This window comes from Aquarana catesbeiana, linkage group LG13, assembly GCF_042186555.1.
Source record: "Aquarana catesbeiana isolate 2022-GZ linkage group LG13, ASM4218655v1, whole genome shotgun sequence".
Classification (NCBI taxonomy): domain Eukaryota; kingdom Metazoa; phylum Chordata; class Amphibia; order Anura; family Ranidae; genus Aquarana; species Aquarana catesbeiana.
In genome coordinates, this window is record NC_133336.1 from 171,430,858 (window position 1) to 171,451,806 (window position 20,949).

General features: G+C 44.0%; 1 protein-coding gene across 1 annotated transcript in view; it reads right to left on the minus strand.

The window, feature by feature from the left end:
- Window positions 1–1,608: 1,608 nt before the first annotated feature.
- The window catches only part of LOC141117161 (ankyrin repeat and protein kinase domain-containing protein 1-like), a 54,438-nt gene continuing 35,097 nt past the window's right edge, over window positions 1,609–20,949 (minus strand). The window contains exons 7-10 of the mRNA XM_073609830.1: window positions 14,784–14,841; window positions 7,536–7,597; window positions 4,864–4,927; window positions 1,609–2,489 (exon numbers count right to left, since the gene is read on the minus strand). Coding sequence (XP_073465931.1) covers window positions 2,236–2,489; window positions 4,864–4,927; window positions 7,536–7,597; window positions 14,784–14,841 — 438 coding nt within the window. The 3' untranslated portion in view covers window positions 1,609–2,235. The remainder of the gene's footprint in view (window positions 2,490–4,863; window positions 4,928–7,535; window positions 7,598–14,783; window positions 14,842–20,949) is intronic.

The window sequence follows — 20,949 nt, forward strand, 5'->3', positions numbered from 1 at the left end:
TTTTTTTCCTTTTCGTTTTTCGGTTCATTCTTTATGATCGAAATTCGTTATTTCGAATAAATTCGTAAATTCGGAAAAATTCTAAATTTGTTATGTTTCATTCGTTTGGTAAATTCGCAAATCTGAAATAACTAACTAATAATAACAATAGATTATAGGTATTGGAATTTCCTTTCTGTTTATGAACGTAAAGAATACAAATTTAGTTACGAATTATCCGAAATAACTGAATGCCACATCTAAATGAATGGAACGTAACAAATTAACAATAATACATAATAATAATAAAACCTTTTTATTGATTATTATTAATTAGTTACGTTCCATTCGTTTAGCTGCGGCATTCGTTATTTCGGATAATTGGTAACTTCGGATAAATTCGTATTTGTTACGTTCACTAACAGACAAAATTGAGAGGAAATTTCCATACCTATAATTTAATAGTTAGTGATAGTTATTATTATTAGTTAGTTACTCATTATTTAGGATTTTCAAATTTTCGTTCTTATTTTCGGATTTTCGTTCTTTGGAATGCTACGGATTTGCATTCTAATTTTCGAATTTATGGATTTTTGAATTTTCAGAAAAATTTGTTAAATGGGTTTTCGTCAATTGGAATATTTCCGAATTAACGAATTTGTCGAATTTTGTTGAAAAACTAATTTGGATCGAAACAAATTTCACGTCTACTGGTCACTCCAAGGGGTGGGAAACACGCAATCTTCCAATTGCGTGGGTGGAGACAACCTGTCTCCCCGCAGAATAAAGGTGGTTCAGGGTTCCCATCCTGAGTCCTCTGTAGGGTTCTCAGGTAGGTATAAGGAATCGATAAGTACACAAGCAGTTTGCAAAATAAAACCTGTTGGTGGCCTGTTTGGGCGCCCCTTCTGATCAAACCACTGAGGTTTTTTCGCATACTCCTCTTGTACTTTCATATAACCAATATCCAGTCTTTATCTGGTGTGAACCAGACTTAAAATAGTTAACCAACGCATTTATTGCTCCCAAAAACCCAAAAACACCCCACTCATTGGGGCTTGCTATAGGAAACAATGCATACAGTCCAGTGCATTTTTAATCTGCACCAGAACGCATGCCCTAATTGAGATTAAAGAAAAAAAAAAGAAGGAAAAAAAACACCACACTAGAATGTAACAAAAGTGCACATGCAGAAATGCATCTGGAACGCAGAAATTGGGGTGTGAACCTGCCCTTATTGTCTCATTGATCCTTTCTGGAACAAAATTGTATCTGAACTATTGAACAGTGGTGCGACTTTTCAATTATTATTCTTAATGGCACATCTAAGGGTACCTATATTATCAACTGTGTACTGTGAGGGCTTGTCTAACTGGATATAACCTGAATGAACGGTTCAGGTAGACTTTAAAAAAATGGCCGTATACTTTAAAATAGACTATTAACTATGTATTGTTATGGTTTACCTACAAAAATCCATCCAATTGATATCGAAGGTAAGCTCCCACACGGCATAGTTGTGGGGTTGTACAATCACATTATAAACTGCCAAGTGACCTTTTCCTGTACACCACAGAGCCAGCAGTAAACAGATCAAAATTGGAACATAATGCGTGGGACTAGTGGGGCTACATTTTCTGAAAAATTATTATTATTATACAGGATTTATATAGCGCCAACAGTTTGCGCAGAGCTTAACAAAATAAAGGCAGACATTACAATTTGGTATCAGAGGGCCCTGCTCATTAGAGCTTACAATCTAAAAAGGAAGGGTCAATTGATACAAAAGGTAATAGCTGTGGGGGATGAGCTGATGGAGGAAGTAAAACAGTGTTAGTTAGAAGCAGGATAAGCTTCTTTAAAGAGAAGGGTTTTCAGGGATCGTCTAAAGATGGATAGATTAGGGGACAAATTGGGGTAAGGAGTTCCAAAGGATAGAAGCTCTGGAGAAATCCTGGAGGCGAGCATGGGAGGAGGTGACAAGGGAGCTAGAGAGCAGGAGGTTTTGGGAGGACCGAAGAGAGCGGCTTGGTTGATATTTTGGGACTAGGTTAGTGATGTAGCTGGGGACAGTGTTATGGATGGCTTTGTAAATTATTGTTAGTACTTTGAATTGTATTTGTTGGGTGAGTGGAAGCCAGTGGAGGGATTTGCAGAGAGGGGTGGAGGACACTGAATGGTTGGTAAGGTGGATGAGTCTTGTTTTGGAAATATTGTTTTGGAATACTTTTGAGAGATCCCATGTAACCATCACAACTAGATCTCCAGTTTTTTCATCAATGAAGGATGGTGACGGTTCATGATCTGCACTAATGTCATACAGCTCTTCTGTCCTTGTTTCATTATATCAAGCAGGGTCTTTCGGATTTGGTCCTGCACCGTGCTATGGTCTTTTACTATGGAGTCCACTTGCTCTTCTTTAAAAATGTCTTGTGTAAAGAGATCATCCAAAATATTATTCCAAGCAGGTTTTTCTTGAATGATTTTAGAAAAATTATTTTTTAAAAACTCTGTAAAGAAGAAATAAAACAACTAAGAATGTGTTGTGAGTTACAGAATATACAGGAATTATAACTTCAGCTAAAAGAAGTATAACATCAAGCAAACATTGTGTATACACATCACTACTGTTTAGGTTGCAGTCCCTTTAAGAGGGACGACAGTACTCAGGGTGAACTGGAAATAGGTGAAAACTGATGTGCAGCTTTCCCAGGATTATTAAGTCATCATATGGGACCCGGAGTTCAGAGGTTCAGAGAGATTTTGGGTGAGAAAGAACCTCCAACCCTGGCTACGGGTACTTGTCGGTATGGGTCCTGAAAGAGTTGATCCACTTGCAAGAGAGGGTTGTAATGGGCAGCAAGCAGCCAGACAGGCTTGTGAAGAAGAGCAGTTTGCTGTTCACTGCTGAGTTCTAGTGATCTTTTCAGTGGACCCTTAAGCAGATGGGGACTTTGCTACCTTCTGCTAATAACTTTCTTTTGCATTATAAGCAGTAGGCAGAATCTCAATGCTTTTTCAATGAGGGGCCGGGTGTTTGGAGCAGTAAAAACAGGCTGCTGAGTCTCCCCTGGCAGCCCACCTGAACTGTCCCAATATAGCTGGACAGGGCTGTACACATGCTTTGTTTTGCAGCTGCTTCATTTTTAACTCGTGGTAAAGCCCGTCAAACCCACCATTGAGTTTAATGGGCCCTTCCGCATAAGGCGTGCAATGCATGCGATTGCAGCAGGCTAGTGCAGCATTAAAAAAGTTATATCAGGCATCAAATGCCCTCTGAAAAGAGATCTGAATGCAGAACGCTCTTTAGAGGGCACCACACGACCTACTTATTGGATGCAGCTGCTGCTGTTCAGCCAACAATTTTCCACCTGGCTCCTTCAATTTTTTCAGTTTAAGGAGGTGGAGCAGGAAGGAGCTGATCGAGCCACCCAGTAAGCAAATGTTGGCTGGTACATCAGGAACCGGACAATAGTCGCTCAATGTGCGGCCAGCTTTAGAGACTAGGCCATGCCCCCTTGTTATTGCCCTCTACAATGGGAATACCTCAGTGGCCAAAACGGGATCACTTATAACTAGTAACACAGTGAAATAATTTTTAGAGGATCACAAAAAATAATAAAAGGTAATAAACAGAAACTTTATAGTATCTTCTTTCAAATGGGAATTTGAAATACACTTGTGCTTTGCTCATGCACAGCAAAATGGGTTTTGCCTAAAGAGTCCCTTTTTAGTAGCTCAGTACAGCCATTATAGGGCCAAAAACAGCCCTGAGGTTCTGCCAGAGCCCATCTGCACACGTGCAGAAGATTTCCTGTGCATGTGCAAAGAAGGCAAAGTTTTGAACCTTCCAAAATAGCTGTCTATGTGCATGCCACGCGTCTGCAAAGGTGCTGGGTAAACCTACATGTACGCAGATGTGCCGCAGAGCTCATTGGAACCTGAAGCTTTGGGGCACATCTGTGCATGCGCAGAATCTGGGAAGGGAGGTTGGGGCAACGCAAGCATCATTCTCTCCCTAGGTGAGAAATTCACAAATGCTGCAGTACAAAAAATACAAAAAGGAAAAATAATATTGAAATATGAGAGAGGGCTGGGGGAGTAAGTAGGGCAACATGGCCCTCGGGTTCCTTCCTTCCTGCCTCTGGGGAGTCTCTCTTCAGGAGAGCTCTCCTGACTTAGTATTCGAGGATGGCTTTGGCTGTCTTAGAAGAACGAGGTCTGCCAGGCCTTCTGGCTAGGCAGACCATGTAAATCTATGTCCCCGTCAGGAGCCTTGCGCCCCAGGGGTCAGGGTAGAGGTCCTACTCCTTTGGGAATGGACTAAAAGCACACCCTTAAGTGCACTTTTTAGTGTGTTCACATGCATGCCTTTTGTTCACTTAAGGGGTTTTTTCGTTCTAGGTTTTGCACCACCGTGGACAAGAATTAAAAAAAATAATTAAAAAAATTAGCGAAAAATGTGAAAGTCCACTTTAACAGCACTCCCACCAGCTGCGCATATTTATCTTCCTTTTGCCCCCCCCCCCCTACTTTTCCACCAGGACTGAAGAGAGGAAGCTCTATGTAAAATCCTAATTACAATATAGACCTTTCACAGGGCTGAAGACCCTCCTCTCACACAGGATAGCATTGGGTCAATTTCAAAGTCCTAACTCTATTATTGGAAAGGCAGAAAAAAGGAAAAAAAAGTCACATAAACCCCCCCCTCACCACCACCATACTTTGAAGTACAGGATAATTTTTCATATTCTGGGCACTAAACAGAGTGCTGTAGAAGCAAAGAGAAGTTATGTATGTGAAATGCATAGATTCACTTTTTTCTATTTTTTGTGGGTGTCCACATAAACACAAAGCCAAACAGATGGCAAAAAAAAAACTTACTTTTAGGGTCTTCAATGAAAATTTCTTCACTGGAAGTGTTAGTGCCAGCGGTTTTATTATTTTCCTGCAAAGAGAAGACTTTTTATGGTTGTGCCTTTTAAATTACCTTGACATTACTGCACGCTTCGGAGACACATAAGATCTCCCCTTGAAGCAGTCTTTCTCAACCTTTTTATCCAGAAGGAACCCTTGAAATACTTTTCAGGGCTTAGGGAACCCCTGCTTAAATATTTATATATCTAGCTAAAGCTTGTGGTGTAATATCATAAACAGTAAGTTGTAGAATTAAATTGCCCCTTACATTGATGGTCAAAAGCTGGTGGTCTGTGTAGAGCAGGGTTCTCAACCAAGGTTGCTCCAGAGGTTGCTAGGGGTTCCTTGAGCAATGAAGAGTTTCTACTTTCCAGTATTCACTGATATAAATTAATTATTTTAGCTATGTGTAAGGGGGGCAGTTATCCCTCAATGTAAGAGTGTCCTTCTCCCAATGAACATTAATATAAGAGGACCTTATCCCACTGGCCACCTAGCTATGGGATCAATACACCAACTACCACATAAGAAGGCACTCTACCATTGGCTACCTATGTAAGGGGCACTATAATTTTCACAGTTGGTGTCTCTTATCAGGCCGTTATTATTTTTTCCATTTCATGTTTGGTACTGAAACTATTTTTTGTACAGAGCAGGGGAGTGTTAAAAAAACAGTTTTGGGTGTCAAATATGCTAGATACACTACATTCTTTAATGTAATATTATATTTACAACTTACCAACCAGGCAAATGTACTATGAGCTAGAGATGTAATGATTTACCAAGGGTTCATCGAGATATGAAAATTATTTTATGGGTTCCTCTGTATTAAAAAAGGTTGAAAAAAGGCTGGTGTAGACAGATCGGTCCACTAACGCTCCCTTGTCAAGGGAACCATAGCAGCTTCTGAAGGTACCTTAGGGTTCCACGGAAGACTGGTTGAGAAAAGATGCTCTATATCAGGGTTTCTAAATCAAAGTTCCTCCTGAGGTTGCTAGGGGTTCTTTGAGCAATGAGCAATTTCTGCCTCAGATAAGTCCCCACTGACACCACTGATCTTTTTGGCTATCTGACTAATTCTTCCCAATGACCACAAGTGTAAGGAGCATTTTTCCCATTAATTATCACACTAATATAGTTGTAGATATAGTCATTTTTAGCAGGTAATCCCTGAGACCGGAAAGTTATTTCCAGGGTTCCTTTGTATTGAAAAGGTTGGGAAAGGTTGAGAAAGGCTACTCTGGAATATTTGAGACAAGTACTTACTGAAATTTCTCACAGTGCTGAAGACTCCTCCAACACAGATCATAGCATGGGAGGTGGATTCAGCACTGAAAGAAAAAAATGTATTAAACACTCATATTCCCAAAGACAAACCCAATATCTCATAATCTAGAAAGAATATGCGACACATTGGAAAACAATGACAAATGACAATCAGCAATAGGAATGCTCTTCAATTTTTCCTTTGTCATTAACAGCTATATACATGATTATCACAAGTAGGGGTGAGCTCAGGTGTGTTAGGGCACATGTCCGAATCTCCCTTGAGCTATCCAGGTGGGAAGTTGTGAAAGCCAAAAGGTCAGACATTTCCCAATGCAGGAATGTTTATGATTGGCTGCTGGCTTTGATAGCTTCCCTGAGATCATCCCTGATTGCAAGCAATGCTTAGACTGGAGTCACATGACTTGCCAATATAAGGCTAAGCATGGGGAAGTTAATCCATGACAAATGGATATAGCATGTTGAATTACAGGTCCTCTCACCAGTAGAAGTCATTGTATAGATATTTCACTCTTGCAGATAGTTTCTACATTACAGTGCGTCACCATCACTTGGCTTCATAAGGATCACAGTGGGAAGAACAGATGGAAATTGCAGAAGCCAGCAGGTGATCCAGCCTATTTGTTCTAACCCAAGGCTTATGTATTTGTTTTGTGTGGGTATATTCTTTCAAAAGGACAACCATTAATATTTTTTCTTTTTTTAATGAACTTTATCTGCGTATAAGACTGGCAAGTTGGTATCTCTCCATAAAATTGATCAACAATTTGAAAGAGCTGTGGGCACACGATCACATAAGAATTAAGATGGCATACCCTTGGAGAGATAGTGGATGGACTGCACAAAAAGGAAAAGTGTCAATGTAAGCAACTCCTACTGTCAAAGTTTGGCAGAGATATTCCATTTCACAGAGGAAACAAATCAATAATTAAGGTAACCTTTTTTTTTAGGTAAGGTCATTGGGGACATTTATTACGTAAATAAGTGCTATATACAGCAAAGTTAATCCACACCTTGGCCTGCTTTCTAAGGACCGTTCATAAAATGTACGCAGTGGTGTGGAGCTTATGGTATCTCACAGTGTTCTCCATTGCAGCAGGAATAACTCCATGATTGGAGTGGAAGGCAGTCACATGACTGACAGGTCACATGACTGGGCTTTTTTTTTCTTCTTGTCCTCCATTTAGAAGAATAGTGCTCAACCGGGTTCAGAGTTTAGGCATGTCAGGCACAACAGAGAAAAAATAATGCCAATATAACAAACAAATAAAGCTCAGTAAAATCTATGGCCACTGAATCAAAGTTAAAAAAAGTTTCTACGTACTGCTAGACCTTAGCAATGCTCCACTTACTTTGTCTGAACTTCCATGATTGAGCTTCCTCATGAAATTAATTATCTCGGAAGAATCAAGTTCTATAAATAAAACAGAGGTTACACTGAGTTACCCACTAATACGTGGCAAAAATATAACAAAAGACATTTAAGAAATTTAACTATACACATTAGAAAACTGCTGTGATACAGACTACTTCAACCGGATCTGATGGTGAACTCCATGCCCTTGAACACTTGAAGGCTTAGAGCAGTGATCTCCAAACCGCAGGCCCTTGAGGCATCCCATTCCTGCCACTGAGTCACTGAGTACCAGAAAAATGGTATATACAATACAGCAGGCCATAAAAAAATAAAAAAGGGAAACATATCAGGCCTTACAACAATGGACACCTAGGCTTATGGACCAGACAGAAACATAAAAGCCCAAGTGAATTTTTATTTAAAGTCACTAAAAAAACCCCAAGTGCATCAAAACAAAAATGTGTGCAAAGTCTTATGCCCCGTACACACGGTTGGATTTTTCAACGGAAAATGTGTGATAGGACCTTGTTGTCGGAAATTCCGACCGTGTGTAGGCTCCATCACACATTTTCCATCGGATTTTCCGACACACAAAGTTTGAGAGCTTGCTATAAAATTTTCCGACAACAAAATCCGTTGTCGGAAATTCCGATCGTGTGTACACAAATCCGACGGACAAAGTGCCACGCATGCTCAGAATAAATAAAGAGATGAAAGCTATTGGCCACTGCCCCGTTTATAGTCCCGACGTACGTGTTTTACGTCACCGCGTTTAGAACGGTCGGATTTTCCGACAACTTTGTGTGACCGTGTGTATGCAAGACAAGTTTGAGCCAACATCCGTCGGAAAAAATCCTAGGATTTTGTTGTCGGAATGTCCGAACAAAGTCCGACCGTGTGTACGGGGCATTACAGTGTGTTTTCTTTAGAAAGCAGTCACAACAACAGAGGACGTGTCTGTGGGGAACCAGTGGTCTCTCTGCAGAGGTCCAACAAGCAAGGCTCATGCTCCCTGCTGATTGGAGCTCTAGCTCAAATTGACCTGCTAACAATTCAGGGCTAGAGCTGCACCTTTCTTAGTTTATGGCACTCTTAAGCCACGTGCACACGAGCGGACTTTGCGACCGCACTGGTCCGACGGACTATCCGACGGAATTTCGGCGGACTTCCAACGGACTTTCCCAACGAACGGACTTGCCTACACACGATCACACCAAAGTCTGACGGATTCGTACGTGATGACGTACGACCGGACTAAAAAACAGGATTTTTAAACACAGCTTACCTGTAAAATCCTTTTCTTGAGAGTACATCACGGGACACAGAGTATTCATTACATAGTGGGTTAGATACCATCGGTGATTGGACACTGGTTAACCCCAATTAAGGAGAATTCCATCCCTATATAACCCCTCCCATACGGGGAGGACCTCAGTTTTGTAGCAAAGCAATAGGTAACCACGTAAAACCCAAAGAAGTGCGGGAGCTCTGTGTCCCATGATGTACTCTCAAGAAAAGGATTTTACAGGTAAGCTGTATTTAAAAATCCTGTTTTCTTGATCATACAGCACGGGACACAGAGTATTCATTACATAGTGGGATGTCCCAAAGCAATGCTCATTTGAGGGGAGGGAGACACAGATCAGAAAATATAGACCGCAAACGGACCAGAGGAACTAAACTGCAGCCTGCAGTACACTGCGCCGAAAGCGGTATCCTCTTGCCCTCTTACATCCACCTGATAGAATCTGGTGGATGTATGGACTGAAGACCAAGTCGCAGCCTTACAGATCTGAGCCATGGAGGCCTGGTGATGCACTGCCCAAGAAGCACTAACAGCCCTAGTTGAGTGCGCTTTCACATGAAAAGGAGGAGTCTTCCTCTTTATACCATAAGCCTGAAGAATAACCTGTCTAATCCATATAGAAAGAGTGGATTTTGACGCTGCTTGGCCTTTCTTATGACCTTCTGGCAGAATAAACAAACAATCAGTTTCCGTATCTGAGCGGTTGCCTGCAGATAGACACTGACTGCTCTAACCACATAAAGAGTGTGCAAAGATTCTTCCTCCGCGGACTGCGGATCTGGAAAAAAGGATGGTAGGATCACATCTTGATTCAAATGGAATCCTGAAACCACCTTAGGTAAGAAGGAACGATTAGGAGCCAGGTACAGTGGCTCAAAGGGTTGTCCCTGTAAAGCCGACAAAAAACAAATTCAAATCCCATGGGCATACTAGAGGTTTGACTGGCGGATTCAACCGCAGTGCCCCCTGAATAAAGGCCCGGACAAGGTAATGTGAAGCAATTGGTTTCTGAAAAAATACAGACAAAGCCGAAATTTGGACTTTGATAGTGCTCAAAGCCAATCTCATTTCTAGGCCTGACTGAAGGAAGGTCAAGATTCTGCTAATCATATACCTTCTAGGATGCCATCCCCTGGGTTCACACCAGGAAACATATGCCTTCCAGATTTTGTAGTAAATAAGCCTGAAGGCTGGCTTTCTGGCATTGACCAGAGTGGAAAGGAATGACTCCGAGAGCCCATGGTCTTTTAAAATGTGGGTTTCAGCAGCCAAGCCGTCAAATTTAATCTTCGTAAAGCAGGGTGGCAAACCGGACCCTGTGTGAGCAGATCTGGTCGGAATAAGAGGACCCAAGGCCTGCCCACTGCCATCTTTACGATCTCTGCATACTAAGGTCGTCTGGGCCAAGCCGGGGCTACTAAAAGGACCGACTTTGCTTCCCTTTTGACCCTTCCTAGGAACCGCGGAAGAAGTGGGTTCGGAGGGAAGGCATACATTAGATTGTATTGATCCCATGGGATTGTCAGAGCATCTGACCCCTGAGCAAGTACATGCCTTGTTCTGGACACAAATTTGTCCAGCTTCCTGTTGAATCTGGACGCGAATAGATCCACATCTGGTGTTCCCCACCTTTGACATATGGTCTGGAATATGTCGGGGTGTAGGGACCATTCTCCTGGGCATAATTGCCGGCGGCTTAAGAAATTTCTACTCCTGGGATGAATACCGCAGACAGGCAGGGAACATGGCTTTCTGCCCACGCAAGAATGCGATTCACCTCCCTTTGGGCATCTAGACTTCTGGTGCCTCCTTGGTTATTGATGTAAGCCACAGCCGTGGCATTATCGGATTGTATCCGAATAGGATGACCCTGTAAGACCAGTCCATGAGGGCCAAGTAAATTGCCCGAATTTCTAGAATATTGATGGACAAGCGTCTCTCGGTTGCAGACCATCTTCCCTGCCTGCACATTTCTTCCAGAACTGCTCCCCAGCCTGTCAGACTGGCATCTGTGGTTACGATCTTCCATTGTAGTGGAAGAAAGGCTTTGCCTTTCAAAAGATTTTTGGTTCGTAACCACCAATTGAGGCTTTTGCGTATCTTTGGGGATAGGCACATCGGAAGATCCAAGGCATGAGTCTTCTTGTTCCAAGCTGCGAAAATGCTTCTCTGCAGAGGCCTTGAGTGAAACTGGGCAAATGGAACAGCCTAGAAAGAGGCAACCATATTTCCTAATAGTCTCATACATAGCCGAATGGATGGACTCTTTTTGCTTAGTACTAAGCGGACTAGAGCTCTTACAGCCTTGACCATTGGCTCTGGTAGAAACACCCTGCCTTGAGTGGTGTCTATGATCATGCCTAGATACTCCAACCTTGTTGAAGGTTGCAAGGAAGACTTCTCTAGGTTGATTATCCAGCCTAGTCTTTCCAAATGTTTTACTGTCTTGAATGTTTTACTGCTCTATCAGTAGCAAATCGTCTAGATAAGTCTAGATAAGCTACTACAGTTATGCCCTGAGCTCTTAGATTTGCTAAGAGAGGGTCTAGAATTTTTGTAAAAATTCGAGGCGCTGTAGCGAGACCGAAAGGAAGGGCCACAAACTGGAAATGGCGCTGGTCTACCGCTAACCTTAGATATCTTTGGTGAGCGGGAAAAATCGGCACATGAAGATATGCATCCTTGATATCTATTGATGCCATAAATTCTCCTCCCTGCAGGGTGGAGACCACCGAACGAATAGACTGCATTCGGAAGGATCGAATGTGTAGAAACTGATTCAGATCCTTTAGATCTAGGATGGGTCTGACATCTCCATTTGGCTTTGGAACGGTGAAGAGATTTGAGTAGAACCCTGAACCCTGATCTTTTCGGTTCATTTCTACTATCACTCCCTGGGATAGTAAGCGATCTAAGGCCAGTAGTAGTGGTTCTCGCTTTACTGGATCTTTGGGAACTCTTGACCTTAGGAAACGAGCTGGTGGAAGCTCTAGGAACTCTATTTTGTAACCTAGAGACACTGAAGAGACCACCCACTTGTCTTGGACTTCTTCCCGCCAGGCTCCTGAAAACTGTAGGAGCCTTCACCCCACTCGGCCGAGTGGGGGTGCCCCTTCATAGGGATGTTTTGGGGCTCTGCTTGGCAGGCTTTCGTCCCAAAGCCTTTTTCTGCCCTTGGGTGTGACCTTGGGCCTTTCCTCTAAAAGTAGATACGGAAGGCCGTTGCCACTGCATAGAGCCTGATGTTTCAGGGGAAGGGGAAAAAGATCGCTTGAATGGTGGACGTTTACTCCTCTTAACTGGTAGGAGTGTAGATTTACCACCTGTAATTTTTTGGATAAATTTATCTAGGTCATCCCCAAATAGGCGTTCCCCCTTGAATGGGAAGCCAGCTAAATATCTTTTGCATGACAGCTCTGCTGCCCAACTTTTAAGCCAAAGGGACCTGCGCATGTGTACCAACAGGAGAGACAAACGAGATGCTTGCTGGGCAGAATCCAGAATGGCATCAATCATAAAACACAGCACCTGTGGAAGGTCTGCATAGTTCTCCACTTCCTCACTGGGAAGGAGGCCAAGCATCTGCTTAACCTGTTCCTTGAGGAATTGACACAAACCCACAGTTACGACTGTAGGTTGGACTACAGCTCCAGCCATGGAGAAGGAGCCTTTTAATAAAGTTTCCAGCTTTTTATCAGTTGGATCTTTAAACACCTGAGCATTGTCCAAGGGACAGGTCAGGTTTTTATTCACACAAGAGACAGCCGCATCCACAGATGGGACCTCCCACTTCTTATTGAAGCTTTCCTCCAGAGGATAAAGCATAGAAAACCTTTTAGGAGGAGTAAACAGTTTATCGGGATGTCCCCAGTCCTCATACAACAATTTATCCATTAAAGGATGAATTGGAAAGGAAAAGGCAGTCTGTGGGATCCTTCTGACCCCCAGGGAAGAAACAGAGGATGTAGCGGCCTCAGCAGAGGCCATCTTGAATGTGGAACGCACTAGTTCAGTATAATACTGAACCTGCTCCTTGAGTGCCTGAGAGGAGGAAGTTCTCTCCTCTTCCTCTGAATTCTCAGACTGCTCTTGATCCCTATCTTTGGATAGGGATCTCTCCTCATCGTCAGAAGAATCATCTGAAAGAGAAAGTGCAACAGAGGGAGGGGATCTACCCCTTTTCCTGCTATCTTTTAAGGAAGCTGAAATAAAATTCATAATTCTTCCCTCAAAACCCTCCAATGTAGCCCTAAGGGAATCCTCTGTGACATACGCATGGGGCTGTAACATTAGGAGAGGATGCAAAACCTGACAGGGGCACTGACTCATCCTGTGAGGCTGGCTCCAGTTTTGCAGGGGGGGTAATCTGCAGGCATCTTTAGGACTCCTAGACGCAGGCGGTGACTTTCTTGTGCCTTTGCTACCTCCCCCCGAGACTCTCTTACGAGGAGACATAGTCCCAAGCTACAAAGTAGAGTTAAAGTACATATGCAATCACTGTTGTGCTAAAAGTCTCACAATATACATATATGCTTAATACTGCACAACCTGATGCCGAGTAGGTGTCTTAGGTTTAGCCTGGATCCGACCACTTTAGGATGCTCACTGCCCACACTCTGTGTCCATCTGTTTACAGAGCTCTGAAAGTTCTAAGCTTTTAAACTAGCCACCTGGCGTCTGCACAATGGAGCGCCGTACACGCTGCACCTGCACGGCGCCGCAACCACGCCCCCCCCTCTGTTCCCTGCCTAGCTGTAAAGCGCGCCCCCTGTGCGTGTGCACGCACGCAGAACCACTGCCGGCGGGCGGGGGGGTTGGGGGGAAAGGGGGACTATTATACAGCCCCCCGCTGGATCCACAAGCTACGTGGGACCCCCCTGTAATTATGGCAGAGCCTGCAGTGGAGGAAGTGAGCGGTTTGGACACCAGCTTCACTGAGTGTGTATCTGAAAGGCACGCAAGTTTGCTCCTTACTCCCTATAGTGGTGGAAATCAGGTAAGACATGCAACTACTCATTGAAGAAAATCCATTTGTAATATAAATATATATATATAGGATTAACTTCTCTTACCTGTCCCCGCCGCAGGAACTGCTGAGAACAGACAGTTTCCAGCCTTCACCCATCACGGTGGGTAGGGTTGTGCCAACCTTCAGGGTTTTTTGGGTTCCTACTCAGAGAAACCTCTTACCTGGACCTGTAAAAGACTCTGCCAGAAACTTTCGTGCCACTGTTTTAATAGTACACCAAGCCTGGTTTTCTCAGAGCCCAGTCCTCCAAAGAGAGACTTACAGGCAAAACCTCGCTTCTTCGGATGACGAGGCCCGGGTACCATACCATCTTGGGAGTCAAAATATCGGCCTGAGATATGGATGCGGTCAGCATAGCCCTTTAAGCCCCCGCAGGGACCAAACTGGAGCTTTCTTCACAGCACATGTTTTACATGACCAACCACCTTAGACACTGGTGAAAAAACTGAGGTCCTCCCCGTATGGGAGGAGTAATATAGGGGAGGAATTCTCCTTAATTGGGGTTAACCAGTGTCCAATCACCGATGGTGCCTATCTAACCCACTATGTAATGAATACTCTGTGTCCCGTGATGTATGATCAAAAATAAGGAAGTTGATAGCCAGTAGCCAATAGCTGCCCTAGCGTCGTTTTTCGTCCGTCAGACTAGCATACAGACGAGCGGACTTTTCAATAGGAACTGGGTCCAGTGGAGTTTCGACGTAAAGATTTGAAACACGTTCCAAATCTAAAGTCCGTCAAATTTTTGACCGAAAAAGTCTGCTGCAGGTCCGATGAAGCCCACACACGGTCGAATTGTCCGCCAGACTCGGTCCATCGGACCAGTCCAGTCGAAAAGTCAGCTTGTGTGTACGTGGCATCAGACCGTTTGGATTTGGACAGCCAAAGATACATCCACACTCACTTACCTGAATCACCACTTTGAGTGTGGTTAGCACCATCAGGAGTATCTGCAATCCGATTATTCTGTAAGAAACAGATTAAACTTGAAAAGTTAGAATAAAAAAACAGAATAGCACATCGTCTTTAATTTCATACTTGCATTGCTTGAACAGTCCAAGCTACTTAGGTCTATAGAATCTGAGTGCTGAAAAACTTCGTTCTGAGAACATCGAATTCTAACCGAGTAATCCCTAAAGTCAAGGATCTGCAGTCAAGAAGTTTTAATTTATTTTTATATAGTATAAGGAAGGGTTAGGCACAGGTTTTTTTATTACCAAGTCTCCACTGGGAAGATAATGTTCAAGGTCTTTGGTATTTTCTTGGTGCATAGCCAGTTTTGGCACTGCCATCCATACCAATCTAGACTAGGGATAGGCAACCTTTCAAAGGTTGAGATCTACCTGAACAACATGGAGGAAATCAAAGATTCCCAGCAGTTGGGAGGGTTGGAACGCCCTTTAAAAAATATATAAATAACTATTAAGCCCCCAATAAAAACACAGCATATTGTCCTGTGCAACCCACAGTAGTGTCCTCTGCTCCCTTTCACATCATCTCCCCCAACAGTAGTGTCCTCTGCTGCCCCCCATACAGTAGTGTCTTCTTCTGAATACCAGTGTCTTCTGCCCCTTCACATCACCCCCCACTGTAGTGTCCTGTGCTCCCCTTCACATCTCCCCCCCCCCCATAGTGTCCTCTGCCCCCTTTACAACCCCCCCATGTAGTGTCCTCTGCGCCGCCCCCCCTTTACATCACCCCCCCCCCCACTGTAGTGTCCTCTGCCCCTCTCCCTATAGCACTGTCCTGCCCCCCCCAAACTGTAGTGCCCTCTCCCCCTTCACATCACATACCCCCTTCCACAGTACTGTCCCCCCCCTTCACATTACCCTCCCCTGTAGTGTCCTCTGGCCACACACACAGTGTAGGTAGCAGTCTCCTTACACTGGTATACACTGTGCAGCAGAACTGAGAACAAGAGGTGTCACGGTATTGGATTGAGGACGGGAGCTGCCGGAGTTAACTTTTCACATTAACAAGCTAGTGATTGGTTGCTAGGACCGGGCAGCTTCCTAGCAACCAAACACCTGCTGGTTATTGTGAACAGTTAACTCAGGCAGCTCCCGCCCTCCATCCAAGGAGTGTCTTTATTGGGAAGATAGTGTTCTAGGTTTATCCTGCACAGAAACCTTTACCTTGTTATTTGTGGGTACCTGGTTAGTGGTGGCACCAAATTAGATGTTAAAAAGGTCAGCACTCCAAAATGTGTGATCAAGCGCTTTCATTCCATCAGAAAGTGAGACAACAATGTGACATTTCGAGGATATCTTTCTCAAGGCTCTCTTTCTCTCTCTCTCTCTAAGAGGTCCTATGTGCCATCAGAAAATCATGCCAGTTTCTTCTGTTTGTATCTGTTCGTTTTTATTGCTGTATGTGTAGAGAGATTCACCCTCTGTATTTGTCTTGATTACCGTTATCCTCGAAAGTGAAACTAAAAGAGAATCCAAAATGTAGGTTGTCCCCAGAAAAGTAATAGAGGGGAACTTTTCAAATGGGGACACTAGTTCTAGTGACCTGGGAGTCCCCAAGGGATCCCCTTGATTTACAGGAATTTCTTCTCACTTCCTGTTTTGGCAATGGGGCAGGAAGTAAAGGTAAACTCCCCAATGGGACACAGATGGCAAAAAATGGGGGAGTGAGGGGGGAGGGGACTGGATTGGGGTTTTGTATTGGAATGTTGATATTAAAAGTGAGATTGTAGTCTCTCGGTTTGAAGAGAGCTACACTTTGTTGTAATTTTGTACTGAAAAATTTATATAAATAAATATTTTAAAAAAAAATTAATACATATATATTAAGCGCAAGTTCCTTCCTCTTCTGTGGGGTGCATTTCCATTTGTTAACATGTTGAATTCACTGCAGAATTAGCAACACTTTCTCCACCCTTGCAGATTCTTTATAGGAATACATATGGAGAAGATACACTACAGACTGAGGAAATTAGAAATTACTCTTATGCCCCGTACACACGGTCGGATTTTCCGACGGAAAATGTATGATAGGACCTTGTTGTCGGAAATTCCGACCGTGTGTAGGCTCCATCACACATTTTCCATCGGATTTTCCGACACACAAAGTTTGAGAGCAGGATATAAAATTTTCCGACAACAAAATCCGTTGTCAGAAATTCCGATCGTGTGTACACAAATCCGACGGACAAAGTGCCACGCATGCTCAGAATAAATAAAGAGATGAAAGCTATTGGCCACTGCCCCGTTTATAGTCCCGACGTACGTGTTTTACGTCACCACGTTTAGAACCATTGGATTTTCCGACAACTTTGTGTGACCGTGTGTATGCAAGACAAGTTTGAGCCAACATCCGTCGGAAAAAATCCTAGGATTTTGTTGTCGGAATGTCCGAACAAAGTCCGACCGTGTGTACAGGGCATTACAGCAATGCCCTGGGTGTCTTTAAGAAATGTCCCAAGCTGGAGACACATCCAGCACAAAGGATACAACTTATCTTTGTTCTTTGCAAAACTAAAAAAAAAGGATCTGGTGTTCCAATTCAAGACTTACTGTGTACAACCATGATTACACATGTTCAGATTTTACTTTCGTAACCTAAGTTCACTTTTTCACGAAAAATGAAAAGTTGAACTAACTCCAAGTATTCTGTCCACCCCTCCAGGCCCTGCTGCACATAGCGGCCGTGATTACCCGTGCAGTCTGTACACTGGAAGACACTGTCCCAGGTTGAGTATCCATCAGAATGCTTGCAATGGCAAGCACTCGTTGGTCAGCACAGTCATGTGATACTTTACTGGAAGCCTAATGCCCTGTACACACAATCGGATTTTCCGACAACAAATGTTGGATGTGAGCTTGTTGGCGGAAAGCCTGACCGTGTGTATGCTCCATCGAACATTTGTCGTCGGACTTTCCGCCAACAAATGTTGGCTAGCATGTTCTCAAATTTTCCGTCAACTAATGTTTGTTGTCGGACTTTCCGATCATGTGTACACAAGTCCGTCGGACAAAAGTCCACGCATGCTCAGAATAAAGTACGAGCCAGAGATATAACTAGCGTTCGTAATGGAGATAACACATACGTCTTGTACGTCACTACGTTCATAATTGTTGGCCAACATTTTTGTGACCGTGTGTATGCAAGACAAGTTGGAGCCAACATCCTTCGAACAAAAAGCCACTGTTTTGTTGATCGTGTGTACGGGGCATAAGATGTGCTTCTCATTGGTGAGCATAGCCATGTGGCTGTGCTGAACAATGAGTGCTTGCCATTGCAAGCATTATGATAGATACCCCCTCTGGGGCTGTGTATTGCAGTGTACGATGTATGGACAGCTTATACTGGTTGCACAGGTTAGCATGGCTGCTATGTGCAGGGGATTCAGAGTGGAGGCCAGAATATTTGAAGTTAGCTCGAAGGGTGAACATAATCTTTAAGCACAATTAAGTGAACCCATCAGCCATTTTAAAATATGAAAAATAGGATTTTTTAAAACAGCTTACCTGTAAAATCCTTTTCTTTCGAAGGACATCAAGGGACACAGAGCCACAGTAATTACTGATGGGTTATATAGGTATCACTGGTGATTGGACACTGGCACACCCTATCAGGAAGTTCAACCCCCTATATAATCCCTCCCCCTTGCAGGGATACCTCAGTTTTGTAGCCAAGCAATATAGTGTACTAGAAGAGGGGCGGGACCTCTGTGTCCCGTGATGTCCTTCGAAAGAAAAGGATTTTACAGGTAAGCTGTTTTAAAAAATCCTATTTTCTTTCTCGAACATCACGGGACACAGAGCCACAGTAATTACTGATGGGATGTCCCAGAGCAATGCTACCTGAGGGGGGGGAACCACGACCAAGTAGGGTGCAATCAGACCTGAGGACCCTGTACCGCTGCCTGCAGCACACTACGCCCAAAGGCAATATCCTCATGCCTTCTCACATCCACCTGATAGAATCTGGTGAATGTATGAACTGAAGACCAGGTTGCGGCCTTGCAGATTTGAGCCATAGAGGCCCGGTGATGCACTGCCCAAGAAGCACCAATAGCCCTTGTGGAATGTGCCCTGATCTGAAACGATGGAATCTTCTGTTTCAAACCAAAAGCTTGAATGATCAACTGTCGAATCCATTTAGAAATGGTAGCTTTTGACGCTGCCTGTCCTCTATTGGGACCCTCTGGCAGCACAAACAAAACATCCGTCTTGCGGATCTGAGTAGTTGCCCCTAGATAGGCCTTAACTGCTCTTACTACATCCAACGAATGTAGAGATCTCTCTTCCGGAGAACAGGGATCTGGAAAAAAGGAAGGTAGAACAATGTCTTGGTTTAAATGAAAATCAGAAACCACCTTCGGTAAAAAACTAGGATGAGGGCGTAGTACCACTCTATCCTTGTGTATAATCAAATAAGGCTCCTTACAGGAAAGAGCTGCTAATTCTGATACTCTTCTAGCAGAAGAGATGGCCACCAGAAAAATTAATTTCCTTGTCAACAAGACCAAAGGAATCTGACTTATTGGTTCAAAAGGCCATTTCTGTAACACAGCCAGGACCAAATTCAAGTCCCAGGGGTTTAGGGGCGCTTTAACCGGAGGATTAAGACGCATCACCCCCTGCATAAAGTTTCGGACCAAAGAATGCGAAGCAAGTGGCCGCTGAAATAATACTGATAAAGTAGAGACCTGGCCCTTGATGGTACTCAAGGCCAGCTTCATCTCTAATCCCATCTGTAGAAAATCAAGGATTCTACCTATGACATATTTCCTGGGATGCCAACCTCTGGATTCACACCAGGTTATATAAGCCTTCCAGACTCTATGATAAATCATCCTGGAAGCTGGCTTCCTTGCATTAATCAAGGTAGATATGACAGGACCTGAGAGCCCACGACTCCTCAATAGCCAAACCATCAAATTTAGCGTTTGTAAGGCAGGATGGAACACTGGACCTTGAGATAACAGGTCTGGGCGTTCCGGTAGTGTCCACGGGGAACCTACCGTCATCCTTACTATTTCTGCATACCAAGTCCTTCTGGGCCAAGCGGGGGCCACCAGAAGTACCGACTTCCTTTCCTGCCTGATCCTGCGAAGGAGTCGTGGTAGTAGCAGAATAGGCGGGAATGCGTAAATCAGTGAGAACCGATGCCACGGAATCACCAACGCATTCGTCCTGCATGCAAGAGGATCTTTTGTCCTTGCCACAAATCTGTCTATCTTTTTGTTGAATCGGGATGCAAAGAGATCTACATCTGGAACCCCCCATCTTTGGCATATGGCCCAAAAGACGTCGGGATGCAGAGACCATTCCCCTGGAAGTAACTGCTGGCGACTTAGATAGTCCGCCTGCCAATTCTCTATTCCTGGGATGAAAACTGCCGATATGCATGGCACATGCATCTCTGCCCAGACTAAGATCTGGTTCACCTCTTTTTGAGCAACTCGGCTCCGGGTGCCTCCCTGATGATTGACATAAGCCACTGCTGTGGCATTGTCGGACTGGATCCTGACCGGACAACCCTGTAGCCTGATAGTCCAGGCCTTTAGGGCTAGATGTATCGCCCGGATCTCCAGAATGTTGATGGGTAAGGTCCTCTCTGTCTTGGACCATACCCCTTGGACCGCAGCCTGTTCTAGAACTGCTCCCCAACCTGACAGACTGGCATCTGTTGTTACCACCGTCCAGGTAACCGGTAGAAAGGATTTCCCCTTCTGCAGGTTTTCGGGTATGAGCCACCAATTGAGGCTCTGACAGGTGCATCGGAAAGTCTAATGCCTGAACCTTCTTGTTCCAGGTCGACAGAATACTGTGTTGCAGCATTCTTGAGTGAAACTGAGCATAGGGAACTGCTTCGAATGAAGACACCATCTTCCCTAGTAGCCTCATACAAAGGCAGACTGAGGGACCCTTCTTGGTCCTTACTGTCAGAATCAGCTCTCTCAAAGCAGTGATCTTTGCCTGGGGTAGAAATATTTTCTCCTGGCTTGTATCTATAATCAGACCTAAATACTCCAGTCTTCTTACTGGTTTTAGGAAAGACTTTTCTAAGTTGAGGATCCAACCCAGGTGTTCTAGATACCTGACCGTGGTCCTCAAGTTT